Genomic DNA, 21,886 nt, shown 5'->3' on the forward strand with positions numbered 1-21,886 from the left:
GTCATCTGCTGTCAAAGGTCGTTGCCAACCTTGAATACCTTTGCTCCGCCGAATGGTTGCCAGCTGTCAACAGGCCGCGTCGCCCAATAGGAGTGCGCGTGCGTTCCGCTCGTGGGGATTGAGCGTGCATCGAATTTCGCGACACCTTCCGCCTTTCGGGCTTCCGCACGCGGCCGGACGAGGGCGGAACGGACGAGCGGAGCGACCATGTACGGGCCCTAACCCAGCTGGCCTTGTCAGTGGTGTCTTGCGTCGCTGACAGTCGCGGCATGTCTTGACGTAACGGGCGACATCGGCAGTTAGGTGCGGCCAGTAATACCTTTCTTGTATCCTCGGTAGCGTCCGGGAGAAACCGAGGTACCCAACGGTCGGATCGTCATGTTGGGCATGCCGTACTTCTGGACACAGTGCCGATGGAACAACAAGAAGGTAGTGGGCGCGGACTGGTGAGAAGTTCTTCACAAGTAGGTTGTTTTGAAGCGTGAACGAATACAATCCATGCTTAAATGCCCTAGGGACAACGTCGGTGTGCCCTTCCAAATACTTGTCTAGGGCTCTTAGCTCCGAGTCCCCTCGTTGTTTGGCGAAGTCGCCTGCGCTTAAAATTCCAAGGAAGGCATCGTCATCCTCGTCATCTTGCGGCGGCGGGTCAATGGGGGTGCATGATAGGCAATCGGCATCTGAGTGTTTCCGTCCGGACTTGTATGTTACAGGGATGTCGTATTCTTGTAGTCTGAGGCTCCACTGTGCCAGCCGTCGTGAAGGGTCCTTTAACTTAGCTAGCCAACACAATGCGTGATGGTCGCTGACCACCTTGAATGGCCTGCCATATAGGTAAGGGCGAAATTTCGCTGTAGCCGAAACGATAGCGAGGCATTCCTTTTTGGTTGTAGAATAATTGCCTTCTACTTTTGACAACGACTGGCTAGCGTAAGCTATCACGTGTTCATGTCCATCTTTTCTCTGGATTAGGGTGGCTCCAAGGCCTAGGCTACTGGCGTCAGTGTGGATTTCGATATCGGCGTGCTCATCGAAGTGCGCAAGTACGGGCGGCGACTGCATGCGTCGTTTGAGTTCAGCATTTCCCACTTGAAGTCGACGTCACATTTAGTTAGCTGTGTCAGCGGCTCAGCGATGCGTGAAAAGTCCTTGTCAAATCGCCTGTAGTAGGCACGCATGGCAAGAAATCTACGCACTGCCTTCTTGTCGATGGGCTGCGGGAACTTTGTGATGGCAGCTGTCTTCTGCGGGTTGGGGCTGACTCCAGACTTGCTGATGACGTGGCCTAGGAACAGAAGCTCATCGTAAGCGAAGCGGCACTTTTCTGGCTTCAGAGTGAGCCCTGATGACTTGATGGCCTCGAGTACTATTGCAAGCCGCCTAAGGTAATCGGCGAAATTTCCGGCGAAGACAACGACGTCATCCAAGTAAACGAGAGAGGTCTACCACTTCAATCCTGCTAAAACCGTGTCCATCACGCGCTGGAACATTGCAGGTGCCGAGCACGGTCCAAATGGCATAACCTTGAACTTGTAGAGGCTGTCTGGAGTGATGAAGGCGGTCTTTTCGCAATCTCTTTCATCGACTTCTATTTGCCAATAGCCAGACTTGAGGTCCATCGACGAGAAGTATTTAGCGTTGCAGAGCCAATCCAATGCATCATCTACCCGTGGGAGGGGGTATACGTCCTTCGTGATCTTGTTAAGACGATGATAATCGACACAGAAACGTAGGGTTCCATCCTTTTTCTTTACCAGGACAACAGGGGATGCCCACGGGCTTCTCGACGGCTGGATGATGTCGTCGTGCAGCACTTTTTTACTTGTTCTCCTACAGCTTCGTTCTCGCGGCGGAACTCGGTAAGGGCTCCGGCGTAGTGGTCGAGCGCACTCCTCGGTGATTATGCGATGCTTGGCGACTGGTGTTTGTCGAATCCTCGATGGCGTCGAAAAGCAGCCTTTGTATCGTCGGAGCAGACTTCTGAGCTGCTGTTGCTTAATCACGGGGAGACTTGGAATAATGTCGTAGTCTGGTTTGGGAACCATGGTCGTCTGGGTAGATGCAGCGGAATCCGAGATGACAAACGCATTACTGGTTTCCAGAATTTCCTCGATGTACGCGACCGTCGTGCCCTTGTTGATGTGCTTGAACTCCTGACTGAAGTTTGTCAGCAACAACTCAGTTTTCCCTCTGTGCAGTCGAGCGATCCCTCTTGCGACGCAAATTTCATGGTCTAGCTGTAGACATTGGTCGCCTTCGATGATGCCTTCTACAGCGGGTGTTTCGGTGCCGACCGAAATAACAATGCTGGAGCGAGGCGGGATGCTCGCCTGATCTTTGAGCACACTCAAGGTGTGGTGACTACCAGGGCTCTTCGGCAGTATCGCTTTATCTTCCGACAGTGTTATTGACTTCGACTCCAGGTCGATGATGGTGCCGTGTTGGTTCAGGAAGTCCATACTGAGAATGACATCTCATGAACACTGTTGGAGGATAACAAAGGTGGCAGGGTAAGTCTGGTCGTGCATGGTTATTCTTGCCGTGCAGATTCCAGTCGGCGTGATGAGGTGTCCTCCAGTGGTCCGAATTTGAGGGCTTTCCCATGCAGTCTTAACTTTCTTCAACTTGGCGGCGAAGTGTCCCCTCATTACGGAGTAATCAGCCCCTGCGTCCACTAAGGCAGTAAATGCGTGGCCACGGAGAAGCACGTCGAGGTCGGTGGTTGTTTGTCTGGCGTTGCAGTTAGGTCTTGGTGTCGTATCATGGCTGCGTCATGTTGAACTGATGTTGCAACGTCACGTCGTCAAGTCGTCTTTTGTCTGTGTAGTCTTGGCTTCCTGACTTCGTTGGGATGGCGCTGTGTCGTTATTATGTCGTCGAGATGGTCTCTTCGTCTTCATTGGCCGCGGAGGATCTTCGTCAGTTCAACAAACAGCAACCGCACCTCTATCGGTTGCTGCTTTTAGTTTTCCGGATATGGGCTCACAGAGTGGCCCCGGGCTTGGCCAGTATATGGTTGGTGCTGCGGCGACAGGTAGCGGCCTGGTGACGGCGAACAGGACGGTCGTCAAGGGTTCCGCTGAGTGGCGGCGAGGTAGTCAGCGATATCGCGAGCTCGTTCGCCAATCTGTGGTTGCGGCGCGTTAACGGCGAACCCTCGGAGTCCCATCTCTCGGTATGAGCATCGGCGGTAGATGTGCCCGGCTTCTCCGCAATGATAGCAAAGTGGACGGTGGTCGGGGGTGCGCCAAACGTCAGTCTTCCTTGGAACGCCGCGTGGGGTGACGGGTTGGCGTGCTGGCGGCGCGGGTGGTGGTGGACGATGGAACTGTGTCGTCACTGGGCCCTGCCGTGGGCGCGGAGGGGGAATGTGACGGCGGGCTACAGCGGCGTATGTCATCGCTTGCGGCTGAGGCTGCGGCGATTCAGGGGCTACTCCCGAGTTGTTGTTGGAGCTCCTCACGTACGGCATTGGCAATCAAAGCCACTTGAGGCTGTGATGACGGGAACGGCTTTTGTAGCTCCTCCCGCACGACCGCTTGGATAGTCTCGCGCAGGTCGTCGGTGACCAGCGACTGAACTCCAGCGTAGTTTGTCGAGTTAGTACGACGGTTGAATTGCCGGTTCCGCATTTCCAGTGTCTTCTCGATGCTGGTGGCTTCGCGAAAAAACTCCTCGACGGTCTGCCGTGGGCTTCATACCATTCCGGCAAAAAGTTCCTCCTTTACACCACGCATCAGTAGGCAGACTTTCTTTCCCTCGGACATTTCCGGGTCAGCGTGGTGGAATAGGCGGCTCATTTCTTCTGTAAAAATCGCCGTGGTCTCCTTGGGCAGCTGCACTCAGGTTTCGAGTAGTGCTTGGGCTCGTTCTCAGCGTACAACGCTTGTGAACGTCTGCAGAAAGCCGCTTCGGAAAAGGTCCCAGGTCGTTAAAGTGGCTTCTTGGTTCTCGAACCACGTCCTGGCAGCGTCTTCCAATGCGAAGAAGACATGTCGCAGTTTGTCGTCGCTGTTCCAGCTGTTAAATGCAGCGACCCTCTCATACATTTCAAGCCAGGTTTCCGGGTCCTCAAATGTTGAACCACGGAACGTTGGAGGCTCCCTGGGCTGCTGCAGCACGATGGGGGACGCTGGGGCTGCCATTGGGGTTGCCTTGGCCACAATCTTCTCGGTCTTCTCAGATAGAAGTCCGTGCTCCGGGGGCAGCTGTTGAAGACGGCGGCTTGCTCGATGGTCCGGGACTACGTTTGTGTTCTCTTTGCGGTTCGGGCTTGGATCACGGCTTGTCGGGGGCGTCCGGTACATGAACTAAAAGCACCTCCACCAGATGTCACTTGGTGGTGACGTTGAAGAACACAGTAGCAATATTGTGAACGACAAAACTAACTTTTATTGGGCGAACCTGTGCCCACAAGACAGGCTACACTCATAGCACAGCGATAGCGCCGAACACGGTCGGCGATCGTTGAAAATCTGATCAGCGGGTCAAGCGCGTCAGCTTTTATAGATCAGTCGTTGAATGTTCCAGATTAACCACTGGGACCTGCGTGTCGTCCACAAAGTTCTACACTATTCGCGTCACGCATACATGCAATCAGATTTTTTTTTATTCAGATACCCTAAAGGCCCTTAAGGGCATTACATAGGGGGGGGGGGGGGGCTAACAACAGGATATTTCAAACACAATTAGGGGGGAGGGGAAGGCAATATAGAACAACGTGGTAAAGATCACCGAATACAACAAGAAAATATAAAAAGAAAAAAAGGAGAGAATTGCATACATTGATGAAAAAAAAAACCAACAACAACAACACTCCGTACAAAGCATGTAGATACACTTACAATGCGTCAAAGGCATAAAATTCTGCTTTTACCCAACATGCGTAAAACTGCGCTTCAAATTACTTACAAATGAGTCATGATCACGTATAGAAGCAATTTCTTTTGGCAGCTTATTCCAGTGATGAATAGCTAGAAAGAGCGGTGATTGTCGCAGGAGATTCGTACGTGCAAACGTGGGACGCACTTTGAAGGGATGGTCGAGGCGGGCGAAAATCTTTTGTGGGGGTTTGATATGGGATGCTGTAAAGGATGACGGGGTATGATACAATCTGTGGAAGTGGGAAAGTAGTGCTAACAGTCGTCGTGTTTCTAGAGACGGTAATTGGAGGGACTCTTTGATAGCCGTGATGCTGGATGTTCTAGAGTATGTTTTAGTGATGAAGCGTGCTGCTTTATTTTGTAAAGATTCCAGCTTGTTTATTAGGTAAGTCTGATTTGGATTCCATATTATGGAAGCGTATTCAATCTTTGAGCGAACTAGAGCTGTGTAAGCTAATAATTTAGTTGACTGATTTGCTAAATACAAATTTCGCCTAATGAATCCAAGTGTTTTATTTGCTTTCGAAATTATTTCATCAATGTGATCATTCCATGTAAGGTTAGAAGTTAAATGGACTCCCAAATATTTTAATGTAGACACATTCTCTATGCATATGCTGTTCATAAAATATGAACTTAAGTGAACGTTACTGGCTCTGGTAAATGTCATTGTTTTTGTTTTAGAAACATTAATTTCCATTTGCCATTGCTCGCACCAAAGTGAAATTTTGTTTAGGTCGGCCTGTAAAATATTAGTGTCTTCAGAGGTGATAATTTGTCTGTAAAGAACGCAGTCATCTGCAAACAATCGAACTGTTGAGGTCAGGTTGTTACTGATGTCATTAATGTAAATTAAGAATAAGATTGGGCCAAGTACGGATCCCTGAGGAACGCCAGATTTAACTTGTGCTAAAGCGGAAAAGTGATCATTTACGGAAACAAATTGGTAGCGATTGGTTAAAAAACTTGAGATCCAATTAACAATTTTACCATGTATGTTAAGCCGGCTAGGTTTCATTACTAAGCGAGAATGGGGAACTTTGTCGAATGCTTTCTTGAAGTCAATAAATATGGCATCGATTTTTATGGAATCGTGAACAGCTTGATGAAGATCAGTTATAAGTTCAAAAAGCTGTGTTTCACAAGAGCGTCCTTTCTGAAAACCATGTTGATTGTTAGAAAAAAAGTTATGTTCAGATAAATATTTCATAACTGCGGAAGATATGATATGCTCAAGTAATTTACATGGAATACTAGTCAAGGATATAGGTCTATAGTTTGAGGGCACTGATCGGTCACCTGATTTGTAAATGGGAGTGATACGACCGACCTTCCAGTCATCTGGTACAATTCCTGTATCTATTGATTGCTGGAAAAGGGCGGCTAATACGGGAGATATTATAGGTTTAGTCATTTTAAGCATCTTTGTGCAGATGCCGTCTGGACCTGGCGCTGAGTTATTCCAAAGTCGATCGATGGCCGATTCTATTCCCTCTGGTGTAATTATGAGATCATTCATAGATGAGTTAATTGAAGGAAACGTAAGGTCAGGTGGAATTGGATTTTCGTTTGTGAATACAGAGCTGAAAAACGAGTTTAATTCAGTCGCAGCTTCAGATGGTGAGAGTAGCACACCGTTATTAACGATTGGTATAGTGGATTGGGAAGAGTGCTTAGGGTTAATTACTTTCCAAAACTTTTTCGGATTGTTCATTATCATGCTGACGATGTCACCGTTAAAAAATTTGTCTTTAGATTCTTCAATTTCAGCTTTACATTTATTTGATTGTTCTCGGTATCGCTGCCAATCACCATCCGAGTGGGACAACTTAGCTTTAGAGTAAAGGCGTTTCTTTTTATTTATTGCTCTCTTCACTTGGGACGTGAACCATGTGCTCTGTGTTGATGACGTTATTGTAATTTTGGGAACGTGCTTTTGTTTCAGTTCAATAAGCTTTCTTCGGATAGCGAGCCAGTTATCATTTGTATTGCGATAAGCCATGGTTTCCAAGAACCACACAGAAAAATATGACAGCTCTGTAAGAATTGCGTCGATATTTGCACGGGAGTAATCGTTAATTACACAAGTTGCGGTGAAATACAGAGTACGGAACCATCGATAACATTCCAGAAACTTCTTTTACATGCAGGCGCATCCTGCGCTGTGCGATAACATTTTTTAGGCGGCGAGACGTGGTCGCCCGACAAAGATAAGTACACGTGTCTGTGATGACCCTAATATGGGGGCAAAGGTTCGTGTACTCAAAAGGTTCTGATGGTTCTCTTAGGCGGAGCCTCCGAGAATCCAATTGAGGACAAAGCCATTACACAAACGTTTAATGGAACTAAAGAAGGCTAAAAAATAAATAGGAGAAAATAGCAAACATAAATGAAACACTCAAATACACATCAAGGCACACATTTGGGGCTAGTACGGAGCTAAGTAGTGCGCGAGTCCGGGCTTGCCACGATAGCAGGGACACACAAGAGTCTCGACGCGGAGACGTGGTGACAAGTTGGCGCAAGGAGTTGCGCCGGCCTCACCAAAGGTCGTGGTGTGGAATGGCAGACCAGGCGACCGGAGCTCGCCAGCTCTGGCTTGCAGACGTAAAGCACGCGGCTTGGTGGCACGAGCAGACGGCGGCGGCATTCTGGCCGGGCAGCTGGTTGTAGAGCTCGGGCCCGTAGCCCGACTGCTCTTGTCCTGCCCACGGGCACAGAAGCTCGAACGTCGGCCTCGGGCAGCAGGCGGCACAACAAATGGGGCGGCGTCCTGGCCGGGCAGCTGGCGTAGAACTTGGGCCCGTAGCCCGACTGTTCTCGTCGTACCCATGAGCACAGAAGCTCACCGGCCTTGAGGAGCTGGTGGCACGCTCGGGTAAACGGGCGACGCCCAGGAACAGGTTGACAGGAGGCCCCGGTCGGGTGAAGTCCTGGTGGCTCGGGTCCGGAAACCGATGGTCCGTCTTCAACGCCCGCTCTGGTGGTTGACCTCCTCCTGGCGTCGCTTCCTGGAACTCTCCTGGCGTCTCCCTTGCGTCTCCTCTTTCTGCCAGCGCACCACGCTTTTTCTTCTCTCTGGCCGATTAGGCATTTTCGGATTGGCTGCCTGACGCCCCGTGGTCTTTCATAATTGGTTTGCTTTTCGTCTTTTTGTTGTTTTTCTTGCGCCGTGCGTTCTCATGCCGGACGGTCTTCGGCGTCATTGTTTTCCTTCTTCCAGCACGGAATCCGCCTCGGCGCGCGCACTCCTTGTCGTCTGCTCCTGACCGTCTCGATCACTGCACCATGTCGCGCACCACACATCACATAAGCCCCTTTTTTCAACAAGTTTCTCAGAAGAAAAACTGCCACTCAGTGCGCGACATAGTTCACAACACTACAGTCATGGTCCGTCCACGAGATTGCGCTGTAAGGCTTCATGCACAGTTCACACACTTGCACAGTTCATTGAGCGTACAGATCAAAGACATTAACGGAAGACACTAATTCAAAAACACCACAACAACTCTAAAGAATAAAAACTGTAGCATCAAAGGCTATCACGACACACCCTATAAACCATCAAGTTGAAGTCACCAAGTCCGAAGTCAAAAGTCCATGAAGAGCCATAAGCGAAGCATCGGCTCCTTTAGGTGACCCTTTCCCATATCAACCTAACTAGACATTTATCTTCTCGGTCAGAGAACCCTGGCCAGTCCGCGATAATATTGCTCCAGGCAATAATGTCTCGGCATGGTGTCGACCAAGTCACTGTGTGCGTTCTAAGGAAGTCAACATTGTAATGTGTGGTTGCAGCATCAGTGCCAATGGTCAAAGCACACACGAGTGCGTGAGAACACAAACGATGTTCTGAACCCACAAAGCCGTGTTTTGATTGGGTACACAGGCGTGAGCCCTCCCAAGTGCGCATAGGGTCACAAGCAGTTGCCTTTGTTGAATTCAAGAAGCGCAGTAAGGACAACTCAGTACCTTTTATGGAAACCAAACCTGGTTCCTCAGGAGCCCTGATATCCTTAGGTCCATCTTGACCCTGGCGCAAACACTTCACGTACTATAATTAGCCTGTAGGAGGTGCTCAGTTCTAACTTTAGTTTTCTCAACCATGCTTATGCATGGTAAGTTTGAACCTTGTACAAACCAGTCATCACCTGCGCTGGGCCCACGCAGCACTGGTTGAGGTAAGGAAGCAATCTGCTTCTTGTCTTGTGACCTAACACCAGTATGTTTGCCTACAATGGCATGATCACAAGTTGTCTCTCCTTGAGACACTTTTTGCTCGCCAAGGCGTGACGTCATGTCGTAGGGAACCCTCGGGTCGCCCCTGCATTGCTGTGCTGCATCCTCAACAATGCAGCTCGTCCCTTCGGAGCAAGCATCCGCAAGTGCCTCGATGCGAACGCGCACCCTGCGAAGCTATTTCTCCAGGCGTTCCCTCTCAGGTGCCTGTTGCACTCCCTCTGAGCTTTCTCGCATATTATTACCCATCTGTCTTGAACCCACCTGTTCAAGTCTGCCCCACGCAAACCCAATCGCTGGGCCACGGTGGCTAAGTCAAACAAAGTAATTTCTGGCTGTTTCTTGCCCAAATATGCGCCCTCCGCTTCTGCGACTTTAAGCTGCAATTGTAAATTTCTCTCCTCTAATACACGCTCCTCCTCGCACTCCGCTGCCCGCTCTTTTCGCGCACGCGCTTCCTGCTCGTTCAGCCATGCTCTCAACTCCGCACCTTCTAGCCCCATGTGTTCGGCTAGGGCTAACAGATCTCGTGTGCTAGCCATAGTTCCTAGCCGTTAGAAAAAAAAATCTGAACGAGCGGCTTTGTCCTGTCGCGGATGCCAATTTGTGATGACCCTAATATGGGGGCAACGGTTCGTGTACTCAAAAGGTTCTGATGGTTCTTTTAGGCGGTGCCTCCAAGAACCCAATTGAGGACAAAGCCGTTCGTTTCGAACACACACACAAACGTTTAAATGGAACGAAAGAAGGCTAAAAAATAAATAGAAGGAAATAGCAAGCATAAAAGAAACACTCAAACACACATCAAGACACACATTTGGGGCTAGTATGGAGCTAAGTAGTGTGCGAGTCCGGGCTTGCCACGGCGGCAGGGACACAACAGTCTCGAAGCTGCGACAAGCTGGTGAAAGGAGTGGCACCGGTCTCACCAAAGGTCGTGGTCTAAGTTAGTTGACCTCCTCCTGCCGTCGCTTCCTGGAACTCTCCTGGCGTCTCCCTTGCGTCTCCTCTTTCTGCCAGTGCACCACGCTTTTTCTTCTCTCTGGCCGATTAGGCATTTTCGGATTGGCTGCCTGATGCCCCGTGGTCTTTTCTAATTGGTTTGCTTTTCTTCTTTTTGTTGTTTTTCTTGTGCTGTGCGTTCTCGTGCCGGACGCTCTTCGGCGTCGTTGTTTTCCTTCTTCCAGCATGGAATCTGCCTCGGCGCGCGCACTCCTTGTCGTCTGCTCCTGACCGTCCCGATTACCGCACCATGTCGCGCACCACACATTACAGTGTCAGTATGTGCGTTAGGCACGGTGAAATTAGTTCTATTACATGTTTGACAGGTGCAACTTTTATACCGTCTGCGTCGCTGCTTCTAATGTTATTTAGTCCGCGGAACGCTGAAATAACATCAGGCTCTATTGCAGGATTAAAAAAAGGGATTCCTGGTTTTTCTGATGTAACTGTGCCCCTTCAGTCGGACAATCTACTTTAAGTTGAACAAAGTATTTGTTAAATTCATCTGATAAACTAGCGCCTGTGATCTCTTCATTGTTACGCTCAATCTTTGTAACAAAGCTAAAGTTTCTGTGGTGATTTAGATCTGCATTTAGTTTTTCCAATATTTCATTTGGCTTTCCTGCAGAACTCTGAAAGAAATGGCAAATGTAATAATTTCTGGCAGCTCTAATCTCCTTGATTAATTTATTGCGGAACACTTTAAATGTTTTTATATATCTGGGTCGCATGTGGCCATGAATTTTGCTTACAGTTTATCTCTAATGTCAATCTGTCTGAGAAGTTCTTTTGTAATCTATGGTTTACGTATCTTCTTTGGCTTCGAAATGACTTTTTTGGGAAAACATTTATTATATATATCTAGAAGCACTCAAAAATATATTAAATGCACTTTCAGCATCTGTCTCGTTCAGCGCAATTCGCCAATCTACACAATAAATTTGTAATTTGGAAAGGTCCATATTCATTAATGAAAAGTCTTGAAAGTATTGCTGTGTGGGTTTTGTTTTATGCATATGTTTATCTAAGCACATATATATACCGAAGTGATCACTTATATGTGTGTACATTATTCCAGCCTTCATATTAGATGCATGCAAGTTGGTTATAAACAAATCAAGCAGCAAAGAAGATGTGGGAGTAATTCTAGAAGGCTTATTAAGGACATTCATACATCCCTAGGCTTTAATTAGTTGTTCAAATTCTGTTTTGCAGGCAGATCTCCAAGCATATTAATGTTAAAATCTCCACCAGTCATCACAGATAGCTTATTTTCATTTGAAAAAGTCAACAAAGAATCTAGAAATACCAAAAAGTTTTGCAGGTTCCCGCTCGGAGGCCGGTATACTACGTCTACTAGTTTTTTGTCGACCGCCAAAACACAGGATTTCATAGTCTTCATGCACGCAAGAGAAATTCAGCACTCGGTCGCAGACAAGATGTTTCTTCACCATCATTGCCACGCCTCCTCCACGAGAGTAGTTCTGTTCAACAAATAGGTGTTGTAAAAGGGTAAGCACAATGCATTAGCTTCTGTGTACCATGTCTCCGTAAGCATAATGATGTCAAAAGCGAAATCAAGGTTGCTGAACAACATTTTGAACTGAGAGGATTTGTTCTTAGCTGACAGGGCATTGCGGTGAAACAGCGTTAGTGAATTGGCATATTCCGGACCACAACATCTTTAAACACGGATGGTGTAATTTAATCTTTGTTTGAGGCCATAATAAGGGAAAAAAAAGAAATTCAAGTCTATTTAATCTTGGATAAGTCCTCCTTGCTAATCTTACATGATGTACTGTTGTGTTCCATCTTTCTGGTGGACCAGAACTTTGCCGTTCCGATGCCAGGCATATCTGAAATCATGCACTTTAGCCCATTGCCTGGTTACCTCAAGCAACACCCTGCTTTGTTTCGTCAAGTTTTCCTGAATGTAGCAGCACATTTCTGACTGGTTGAGTTCTGTTTTTTTTTTCTTAGGAACTGAGCCTTCAAATCCTTTCTTGCAAAATGTGCTATAATACCTGGAATCTTATCTTTAGGTGCTGGAAGTCTGTGCAAAGCAACAATGTCGCATTTAGTTATTTTTGGAATGTGAAGCTCCGCTGCCACTTCATTAATTTTTTACAATAAATCTTCGTTTTCACTGACGGGTATGCCATGGAACTCGAGATTTAGTTTTCTGGTTTGCCATTCAAGATAGTTCAGATCTTAAGTTATCTGTCATTTTTCAGTTGCGCGGTCTTGATATTGAATTTATTCAATTCGTTTCTTTAGGTGCAATATTTCTTTGTCATAATTGCGCATGTGTACCAGAACTTCGTCATATTTATCTGACATCACTTCCACTGCGTGCTCAATTTTTTCTACTGTGTTCTTTAGTTTCATGAGGCTTTCCAGTTTTGCATAAATACCTTGAAGCACAGTCGCTATGCCTGCATCTTGTTGCAGACATAGCTATGTTGCGTCTTGCATCATGTGTTTGTCGTTTTGGATTCTGCTGCATCCACAATGATGACCATAGTTCCCAAACCAGGCTTCGACATATATCCAAGTCTCCCCATGAATAAGCAGCAACAGCTCAGAATTCTTCACCGACGGTACAAAGACTGCATTTCGATGTCATCGAGGATTCAACAAACACCAGTTGCAAAGCATCGCATAATAACCAAAGAGTGTGCTGGACCCTCCGCCAGAGCCCTTAACGAGTTTTGACGTGAGAATGTGAAGCTATAAGGCAGCAAGTGAATGCAATGCTATGCAACGAGATTCTTTGCCCACTTTGACGAAGAAGCAGACACTAAAATCTACACCGATGCAAGTACCTTAGTAGCCTCAGTGCCATCCTAGTCCATAGGAAAGACGGATGTGAAAGGGTCATTGGTTATGCTAGCTGGTCACTGTCGAACGTGGAAGAACTCTTGCCATCATTTGGGCCACCCCAAAATTCCACCGTTACCTATACTGCAGGCCCTTCAAAGTCGTAAGTGGCCACCATGCCCTGTGTTGGCTGGCAAATTTATAAAGAACCCTTCAGGGATGCCTTGCACAATGGAGTCTTAGACTCCAGGAATTTGACATCACCGTCGTATACCAATCCAGATGGAAGCACTCCGATGCCAACTGCCTATCACGTGCCCCCATTGACCTGCTGCCGCAAGACGATGAGGATGACACCGCCTTCCTAAAACCTCATTGAGTATTTGGAAGGCAGCACTGATGTTGTCGTTAGAGCACTTAGATGCGGATTGTCTTCGTTTTCACTGCTACACAACCTACTCGTAAAGAGGAACTTCTCAACAGTCCATGTGAACTGCCTTCGTGTTCCTTTAGCACTGCATGCAGAAGTACTACACGCCCTATATGACGATCCGACTGCTGGGCACCTCGGAGTCACCTGGACGCTATCAAGGATACAGCAGCAGTATTACTAGCCACGCCTGACCACCGACGTTGCCTGTTACGTCAAGACATGCCAAGACTGTCAGCGACGCAAGACACCACTGACAAGGCCAGCAGGATTACTACAGCCGATCGCGCCCCCTTGCCGACCATTTCAGCAGGTCAGAATGGATTTGTTGGGACCTTTTCCGATGTCGTCATCTGGAAATAAGTACATCGTTATGGCTGCTGATTACCTTCACTTACTACACAGCGGTGAAAGAAACAGCGCAGATCACGCTGTTGAAGTTAGTTTACAGCAGGAACCCAACAATGACTCTTGATGCCATGCTGCCGCATGTCACCGACAAAGAGTATCTAGATGTCGCCGCCTATCTCCAGCGCACTGAAGAAGCTCGACCGCTCGTCCGCCTGCATTTGAAGAACCAGCAGAGGGCCAACAGTCAGCACAACAATCATCAGCAATGCCACATGGAATACCAGCCAGGTGACCCGTGTTTGGGTCTGGACTCGAATATGCCGACGAGGACTTGGCGAGACAATGTTACGATGCTATTTCGTACCTTATAAGATCATCTGACGTGATGGCGCACTGGACTATCAGGTCGTGCCAGACAGATTTTCACAATCGCAGCAATGCTGCGCACAACCTGAAGTTGTCCACATGGTGCGTCTAAAGTCTTTCTACGCCCACCGACGAACTTGGAAACTTTGTTACTTTGTTGCTGTTTCTTTATTATGCGTGGCTTTGTTTTCACTTTAGTACCTGTAGCATTGGGACAATGCTTTTAAAAGGGGGGCATTGACATGCATACTTATTTATCCTTTTCTTGGGGACTGCATTTCACCCACTAAAGGTTATCGCTAAGCACGGGACATGCCCGCATGATAGGAACTCACTGGAATGTTATAGAAAGTTCTATCCTTTGTCTATTGTCACCGAACCTTGTGTAATCTGTTTTCAGGCGCAGTAGTATTTTCTGGAAGACAAACAGCCACTAGCGATTACTGTACTGTACAACCTTTGATGACTCCTGTATAAAAGCTGACGCACTTGACCAGAAGGCCTGACTCTGATGATCGCCGACTGTGTTCGCCGCTATAGTTGTGCTTCGAGTGTAACCTGATTTTTGTGGGCACAGGTTCGCCCAATTAAAAGCTAGTTTAGTTATTCACGGTTTTGTTGCCATGTTTTTCCCTATCACTACTACATGAAAATATTTTACCTGGGCCAGTATCTCTTGTTTTTTGGCTGGCTGGGGCTAGTTTCACAGTGAATGCTGATGGTGTAATAGGCATTACTATCACTACCTTGTACAGTGAGCTTATTTTTACTTTTTTGCAAATGCAAAAGGCATGAAAGTCTGCATTTGAGCCTCACACGGTTTGCTGTTGATCGCTACTTTGCCTCTTCCTTCGACTTTCCCACTGCTGCTACTGCTGTGGGCTGCTGCTGTCGCGTACACCGCGTCAGGGGGTGGTTCAGAGCGTGCGAGTCAAAGGAAAGGTGACAGGAGAAACTCGTTGTCACGCCACTGTGTTGAATGTGCACAATGCTCTCTGGATCTCCCTGGCGTCGCCACATTAGCCGCTTGACAGCTGTAATTATCCGTGACTTTCGTCACAAGCATTGCAGAAACTGCAATGCTTTCCTTTCTGCTAACGTGCGAGGCCAGAGGGGATGCAGATAAAACTGTAGGAAGGAGAAGGAGAGGGAGAAGAGGCAGTTCCCATAGAAGAGAGGGGGCAGGTGATGTGAGAGGTCAAGGAAAGCCCACTACTGTAAGACAGCGGTTGCGGGGACACAGGATAAGCTTAACTTCAAGGTACGGTACAGTACATTGCTGCTATTTCTGAAAAATAAATGCCATACAAATATGTCAAGCAGGCAACTTACACAGGGCGTGCAAAAGCAGAGCCGCATTAATTAAAGCACACCACAGGGTCCAGTAGACACTACGGAAGCAGTCGACCATCCAATCAACACCTTTGCGCCCGTCGCATTAGCTTTGCGGCTATTTGCGCTTTCCAGTTCCTATAGGTAGCGCAGAGAATGTTTCAATAGGGCAGTGATAGAGGTGATGCGAAAGTGTGCGCATCTCCAGAAGCAGGCAGCCTACGGGCCTCTGGTATCTCTAAGCACAATCCTTGACCTTGCTAAGGAAACACAGATGTGTGTTGTAGAAGGACAGGCTACGTTTAACATTGGCCATATAATATGCTGTGGAATACAAGAGACGACAAGCACGGCTGTCCAGGTCGAGTTGCTCTGCCTGCCATAAGAGGCCCACCGTAGACTATAAAACTTCAAGTATGCAATGTAACTGGCGCCGTAAATGTCACTATATTTTGTTACATTTTGTAATCTATGCTTGATATGTGAGAATTGACACCAAGCAGTTAATCAATAGCCCTTGAATGTAAACAAAGCGCAGTACCCCCATGCCGCTGCTTAAAATAAACGTGTGCATTCATGACGGGATACATGGCTCCATGCACCGGCTTAGTTGCAGAGGGCTTGTTAAAGATGTCAGATAACACGGAAACATTCCAGTAGTGCCGGTTTAGAATACATGACCGAGACGATGAGGTATGCCAGCGCACCCCATTTCTAGCACGATCAGAGTTTTCGCATGCTGTAGAGAAGCTCGCATGCGCAGTCTTCATCAATGATCGCTTCAGGTACGTAGTCCTGGCCCTTGTTTTCGGCAACATTGTAATGGAAGAGATGCTTTAAGACCAAGCAAAACAAATACAAAATCAGAAACGCATCCGTACCACCTCTGATCGGTACAAACCTTCCACTACGGTAAAAAAAAAGCAGCGAGCGCCTTGTGCATTGATCGCCTGTTTCATTCTAACACAGAATGACTACGAACAGTTGCGGAATAGGGTCCCTAGTTTGCAATGCTCGCTATTAGGCGTCGTGCATTGTCACAGAGTATTTACCGAAACAGCACAAGTGCAGGCAGAAAATTTAAGGACCAGTGACACTTGCTTACTTAAATTTACCTTTGGTATCTATGAAGGCCTTTCTTCGGCCAACCCGGGGCCTCACTCTTGCTTCGTGGGACCGCAGCAAATATCTTTTGCGAAGGCATGGTGTTTCTCCTTAGCCGCTTTCATAAGGGCTTCAACTCGTCTTTAAGGCTAAATTTCACAATCAGCTCTCCACAAAAACCAAATTAAATCATTGAGAGCAGCACAACAGTCAATTACGCTGACCAAAGTGGCCCCAGAACAAGTCGTCTTTGTTGAAGTGCTCGCTACATACAACCATTGATTCGCCCAGTTGCTTCCCGATTCAGAGCTTGATTGCCTACAACTTCCTCCTTTTTTCTCTTTTGGAAAGTCGTGCAGGCTTACTTTTCCCAATATCGTACGATTTATGCATTGTGGCACACTGCACATGCGGTGGCTCTTGCTCGTTGACTGTTTTTTTTTTCCATATAGAAGAGTCGCCAACACAGCTGTAAAAATCACATGAGCGAAAAATCGATCACCCCCTCCCGGCTTCCGAAAAAATCCATGCGGCAGCGTTGGCATATCTGGAAAAACGAAATGAGGAAAGAAACAATTTATGATAACTCAAAGGGAGGCTCATTACTTTTTGAAGCGAAATCACGTAACACGCACCTATAAAGTGAGATATAAGAAGGAAGAAGCATGTGCTTGCTGTGGCAAAGCTAGGGAAATGATGGAGCATGTTTTATTAGAATGTGAAGACATCTGCCCAGCGGTCGATTTAGCCACCACTGGCCTCCTTGAAGCCCTTGGGTTCAGGGAGAGCAAGGGAAAAGTAAACATGTCCCCAATAGAGATTAGTCAGAGGCAATTGGAGTATTGGCAGAAGAAAAAGTAGGAAAACAACGAAAAACGGAGACGTACAAAAGCAAAGTTCACAATAGGGGGTAATGAAATTCAGTTGTGGGAGCTCTTGCTCTTTTTTTTTCTTTTTTTTTAAATCTAGGTATGACATTAGGCAGTATAATAGCAAGAGCTTGGTGGCGCAACCCACCACCCCGTTCCAAAAGGGATGCTCATAACATCCATCCATTCATCCATCCGTCCAGCGCGAATGGCATTGCTACAGGTCGAGGATTTGATCCCAATCGCGGCAGCCGCACTTCACAATGGCGAAATAGAAAACGCACGTGCACTTAGATTTGGGACATGTTAAAGAACATCACGGTGTCAAAATTAATCCGGAGTCTGCCACTACGGTGTGCCTCATAATCCTAATGTGGTTTTGGCACATACAGCCCCATAATCAAATTCAAGTTCAATACTTCTGCCATAATGCAATGTGCCATGTGAGGCAATGACAACGCTCAACCCTCTCAGAGGTTATAAAATATGGTGCACAACAATGCCTCAAGCAAACACCTCTTTCTGTGTGTTCTGTGTACTGCGCAGACAAATAGCAGTGGTGCACACAAGGTAACTTGCAACATGAACTCACCATTCGTGGGTTAGCCTTAACGTTGAAGAAATTAAGCTTTTGCCGTCAACATCACCGCTAATTATCATCAAACAAAGCATCCAGCATGGAAAGCTTCGCTTACATCGATTCTCACAGTGCGTGGGATCTGCATAATATCTTGTTGCACCTTTTTTACCATTATTTTGGCTTCATCATCCTTGTAGTTTGTCACCAATTAAGATAATGAAGGTTGTTCCCCTATACTTCCAGGAGATTGATGGCCGAGCATTGCTGCTCTTGAACAGCGACATGATGATGAAGTACATGGGCCTCAAGCTGGGGCCTGCTCTTAAGATCTGCAACATCATTGACAAAATCAAGGGCAAGAGAGCACTGTGACCCACCTGCTCTCTGTGCTTCTGCTTCCGCCGCCAGTCAGCGCATTCTGCATCATTGTTTTGTGAGCCATTTGTGCTTGGGTGCTCCAGTGCAGGAGGTGTGCAAGTTGTGAAGCATGTGGCACCGAGTGCATCGGCTTCACATTGATTGCAACAACTGTCGGTGGCGAAGCCCTCAAAGTGCACTACATGCTCCGAGTGAACTTGATGTCATGTCCTGTGTGAGTGACCTAGAAACTGTTCCCCACCTTTTTCTCAGCTTTTTTTCTTTTCTTTGCCAGGTATGTGTGTGTGGTCTTACAGTACTGTTCTCTTCTTAGTGCTTACTGCCAAAGTGCCGAACTGTGTGTGTGGCAGACTTCCTTCACTGTGCCCTGTTGAACTGACCTGTGGGGCAACTTGGTTGACAAAACGGAAACGGGATCCTTTTGTTTGGTTCCCTGTGCACAAAAAATGTGGACGAACTAATGAGCACAGTGTAACTGCAGCCTCAAACAGTGCAACAAGCTTATCTGTATTCATCTTAATTTAAGAAAGTGGGTGTTGCCATTGTTAGTCCTTATGCCATGCTTTTCATTGTTTGTGTTTTCTGTGAAGAACTTGTGGTTTTGTAAAGGCAGCCACCAAATTACCAACTAGTTATTCGGTTTCCTTCTTTTTCTTTTATTCTTACTCACCTACAGTATTGCACAAGGGCCATTTCACCATTTCACCTATTTATTTTTGCGTTACAAAAGGTTCCCATGTGTCCAGTGTTTCCCCTTATGTTTTGTACATAGAAATTCACCATCCCGGCTTTTCGGATAAGAAAAATCGAATGGCTCCTTTGCAGCAAGTTTCATTGAGATGTGTGCCACGATGGCTGTCACTAGGTATTGGCTGTTTCTTTCCTGTTTTATGACAGCATCACTCAGTCAGATTTTTTTTTTGTATCTTTCAAGTTTGACCAAAATAACATGACACATGTGATTTTGTGCACTCAATGGAGCCAGGTTACAGAATCAGTCTTATAACTGGAGCACAACAGTGGCCTGTGCATTCTGGTCCCATTTACTGTGGCTGAATCAGTCGACCCAGTGGGTAACCACTGGCAAAAGATGAGGACCAATTTTAGTGCCTTTATTCATGCTTTCCACATACTGCAGCAGCAAATACTCTGCTACGCCTTACAAAGGTATAGTTAGGTATCGTCTCGGGTGGTAATGTTCCAGCAAGGCCACTTGTTGGTCTAGTGACGCCCCTTAAATACATAGATAACCAGTACAGGCGCTGGGGCTGCTGCATGTTTAACTCGTCTGTCTGTGCTTATGGAAATAACTGTGGGCACATAAGCACTGGCATTGACTAGTTCTGTTCACTGTTCAGTTCTTTTTTGCTCAACACCTCTGTTCACTTCCAGAAAGCACACGATCTCCCAGTGGCTTGAGTGTTTGCGCTAGGAAAATATTGCTCAAAACAAAAATGTGCGGGGTGGGGGTGGTGGTAAAACTAAGTACCTTCTGATGTTAAAACTCGTGGACAAAGTGCAAGTAAGTTTTTAGCTGCACAACTTCTGACAACTGTATGTCTGTGATCATTTTGATTTGTTTAATGCCCCATTGTGTTTTGGCTTGGCAGGTTGGAGTGCTGTAAAGATTTGGCTTACTTTCCCTGCATATGTACACGATCTCAAGTTTTGAATATTTCAATTCCTCGGGACTTCTGTTTGGCTGGACAGCCTTTGATTGCCAAGGAAGACTGCCTTGATGTGCATGCACGTTGCACGCAGCATGCTACTTCGGTATATGCAGTTGGTGTAGCTATAGCTGGACACTTGCTGCTGGTTGCATTTCAATTCTGCAGATTTAAATTAAATAATGTAAGTGATGTTTTCATTATGGTTTGCTACTTCAAATCAGCTTTGGCTCTACACATTCAGCTGAAAAGTGATGGGCACATGGAAGCTGCTGTACCAGTCAGGCCAGCTCTTCAACGCACACCAATCAACAAACAAATGTGAGCTGATGGCTTAGCCAGTGTCTTCATCCCATTGCTGTTGTGGTAGAATACTTTCTTGAGCATAATCAGTGCAGTGCTCTTGGTGCCACAGGGCTCTCTCGCCTCAATTTGCAGTTACCCTGGTAACATCCCGACAAAGTACCAAAGTCGTTCCCCTTGCAGCCACCTCACGGAACAGTGATCTCTTTTGCACTGTGGTTGTGCTATGTTGCAAATGCATGCATTGTGGGTGTGCCAAGCGGCTACTCGGATTTTGACCACTGCTCTGAATAGGCAACCCAACCAACTAGCCTGGTCACACACTCTTCTTCATGCAGAGTAGGCTGCCGTGTCGGTTTGCTTTCCTTTTGTTTTTTTGCTGGCTAACAAGAATGTAGCATTTCCTCAGTTTGCATTCAAGTTCTGTTGAAAGGATGCATTTTTGCATTGGAACATTTTAGAGATTACACAAAGACAGAAAACATTCCAATGTAAAGACTCATCCTTTGAACACAAACCCAGCTTGTTATCCTTATTGCCAAGTTCTGTTTGTTTCGCTCAAAACATGTGTCATGGCAAATTTCTTCAGGTTGCGTGTAGTTTTTCACTAACCAACGGTCATGTGACCAGTGCTTGTTGACTCTTGGGCACACTGTTTTGAAACACAAAACAAGAAAGTCAGCTTGAGATGGCAGATGCAAAATTGTCCTTTAAGAGAGTTGTGTTCAAAACAACACGCCTCAAAGTCAACAATGTGCAGTTAGCCGCAGTTTCTGATTTGGTTGCCTGTTTATTGTTTTTTGTTTGTAGCAAGTACGAGTTCCTTGTGTGCAAATAAGCATGCATCATGTGTGCACACATAACTATTCATGTATTGTATGCACAGTATACAATCATTGTTCCTATCAACTATAATACTGTAGTATGGTGACTGAGGGTAAATGTGATGACTCATTGCTTCCCTTTCAATCCACATTAAATGAATCTGCCATTAAGTGTACTGCTGTGCAGTGAACTCCCATTAATTCATTTCTAACAGGGCACATCTGTTAGCCAAGTTACTCATCAAATTGAAATGAAAATTAAATATCCAAATTTTTATTGTATTACTCAGATTTAGTCAAGAGTTGTATTACTAAGATTTAGTCGAGAGTTCAACCAAATACTGTCTGGTCAGGTAAAATCATTGTTGAAAATGAAGGAGGTCACTGACCAAAGTATAAATTTTAAAAAAATGACCTTTTGGGGTCCATAAGGATCCCTTGTTCACCATGGAATGTCTACTAAGCAAGAGGATCTTAGGTAGCGTTGAGTGCATGATGAGGGCAAAATTGTGATTGCTTGTTGAAGCTTAAAGGGACACTAAAGAATACCAAGACAATCTAGATGGTTCTTGAACAGTTGTACCACACGTACAGAGCTGGTAAGCCAGAAAAGCCTTCCCAGCCTTCACGCTATGTGAAGGTTGTGAGTACGGTCCCCACCAGCTGCAAGTTATTTTTTCGTCCACTTTCATTTCCCCTTTTCATCATTATTTTTGCATTTCAAATTCAACCACAGCT

The 21,886-nt window shown here is 46.5% G+C and overlaps 2 protein-coding genes across 19 annotated transcripts in view; one reads left to right on the forward strand and one right to left on the reverse strand.

Moving 5' to 3' along the window:
* The window catches only part of Scm (Polycomb protein Scm), a 426,899-nt gene extending 405,575 nt beyond the window's left edge, over positions 1–21,324 (forward strand). For 17 of the 18 annotated variants that reach the window (XM_070538219.1, XM_070538231.1, XM_070538222.1 and 14 more), the window contains one exon: positions 18,220–21,324. In XM_070538219.1, the coding sequence (XP_070394320.1) occupies positions 18,220–18,348 (129 nt within the window). In that variant the 3' untranslated portion in view covers positions 18,349–21,324. The remainder of the gene's footprint in view (positions 1–18,219) is intronic. The other variant, XM_070538234.1, reaches the window with a different exon arrangement.
* LOC139059920 (uncharacterized) lies at positions 3,426–5,841 on the reverse strand. Its single transcript, XM_070538503.1, has 2 exons — positions 4,912–5,841; positions 3,426–3,683 (listed from the first exon to the last, which is right to left on the reverse strand). The coding sequence occupies exons 1-2, from the start codon at positions 5,581–5,583 to the stop codon at positions 3,426–3,428; spliced, it is 930 nt and encodes a 309-aa protein (XP_070394604.1). The 5' UTR covers positions 5,584–5,841.
* Positions 21,325–21,886: the final 562 nt, after the last annotated feature.

Source organism: Dermacentor albipictus, chromosome 5 (genome assembly GCF_038994185.2).
Source record: "Dermacentor albipictus isolate Rhodes 1998 colony chromosome 5, USDA_Dalb.pri_finalv2, whole genome shotgun sequence".
Lineage (NCBI taxonomy): Eukaryota > Metazoa > Arthropoda > Arachnida > Ixodida > Ixodidae > Dermacentor > Dermacentor albipictus.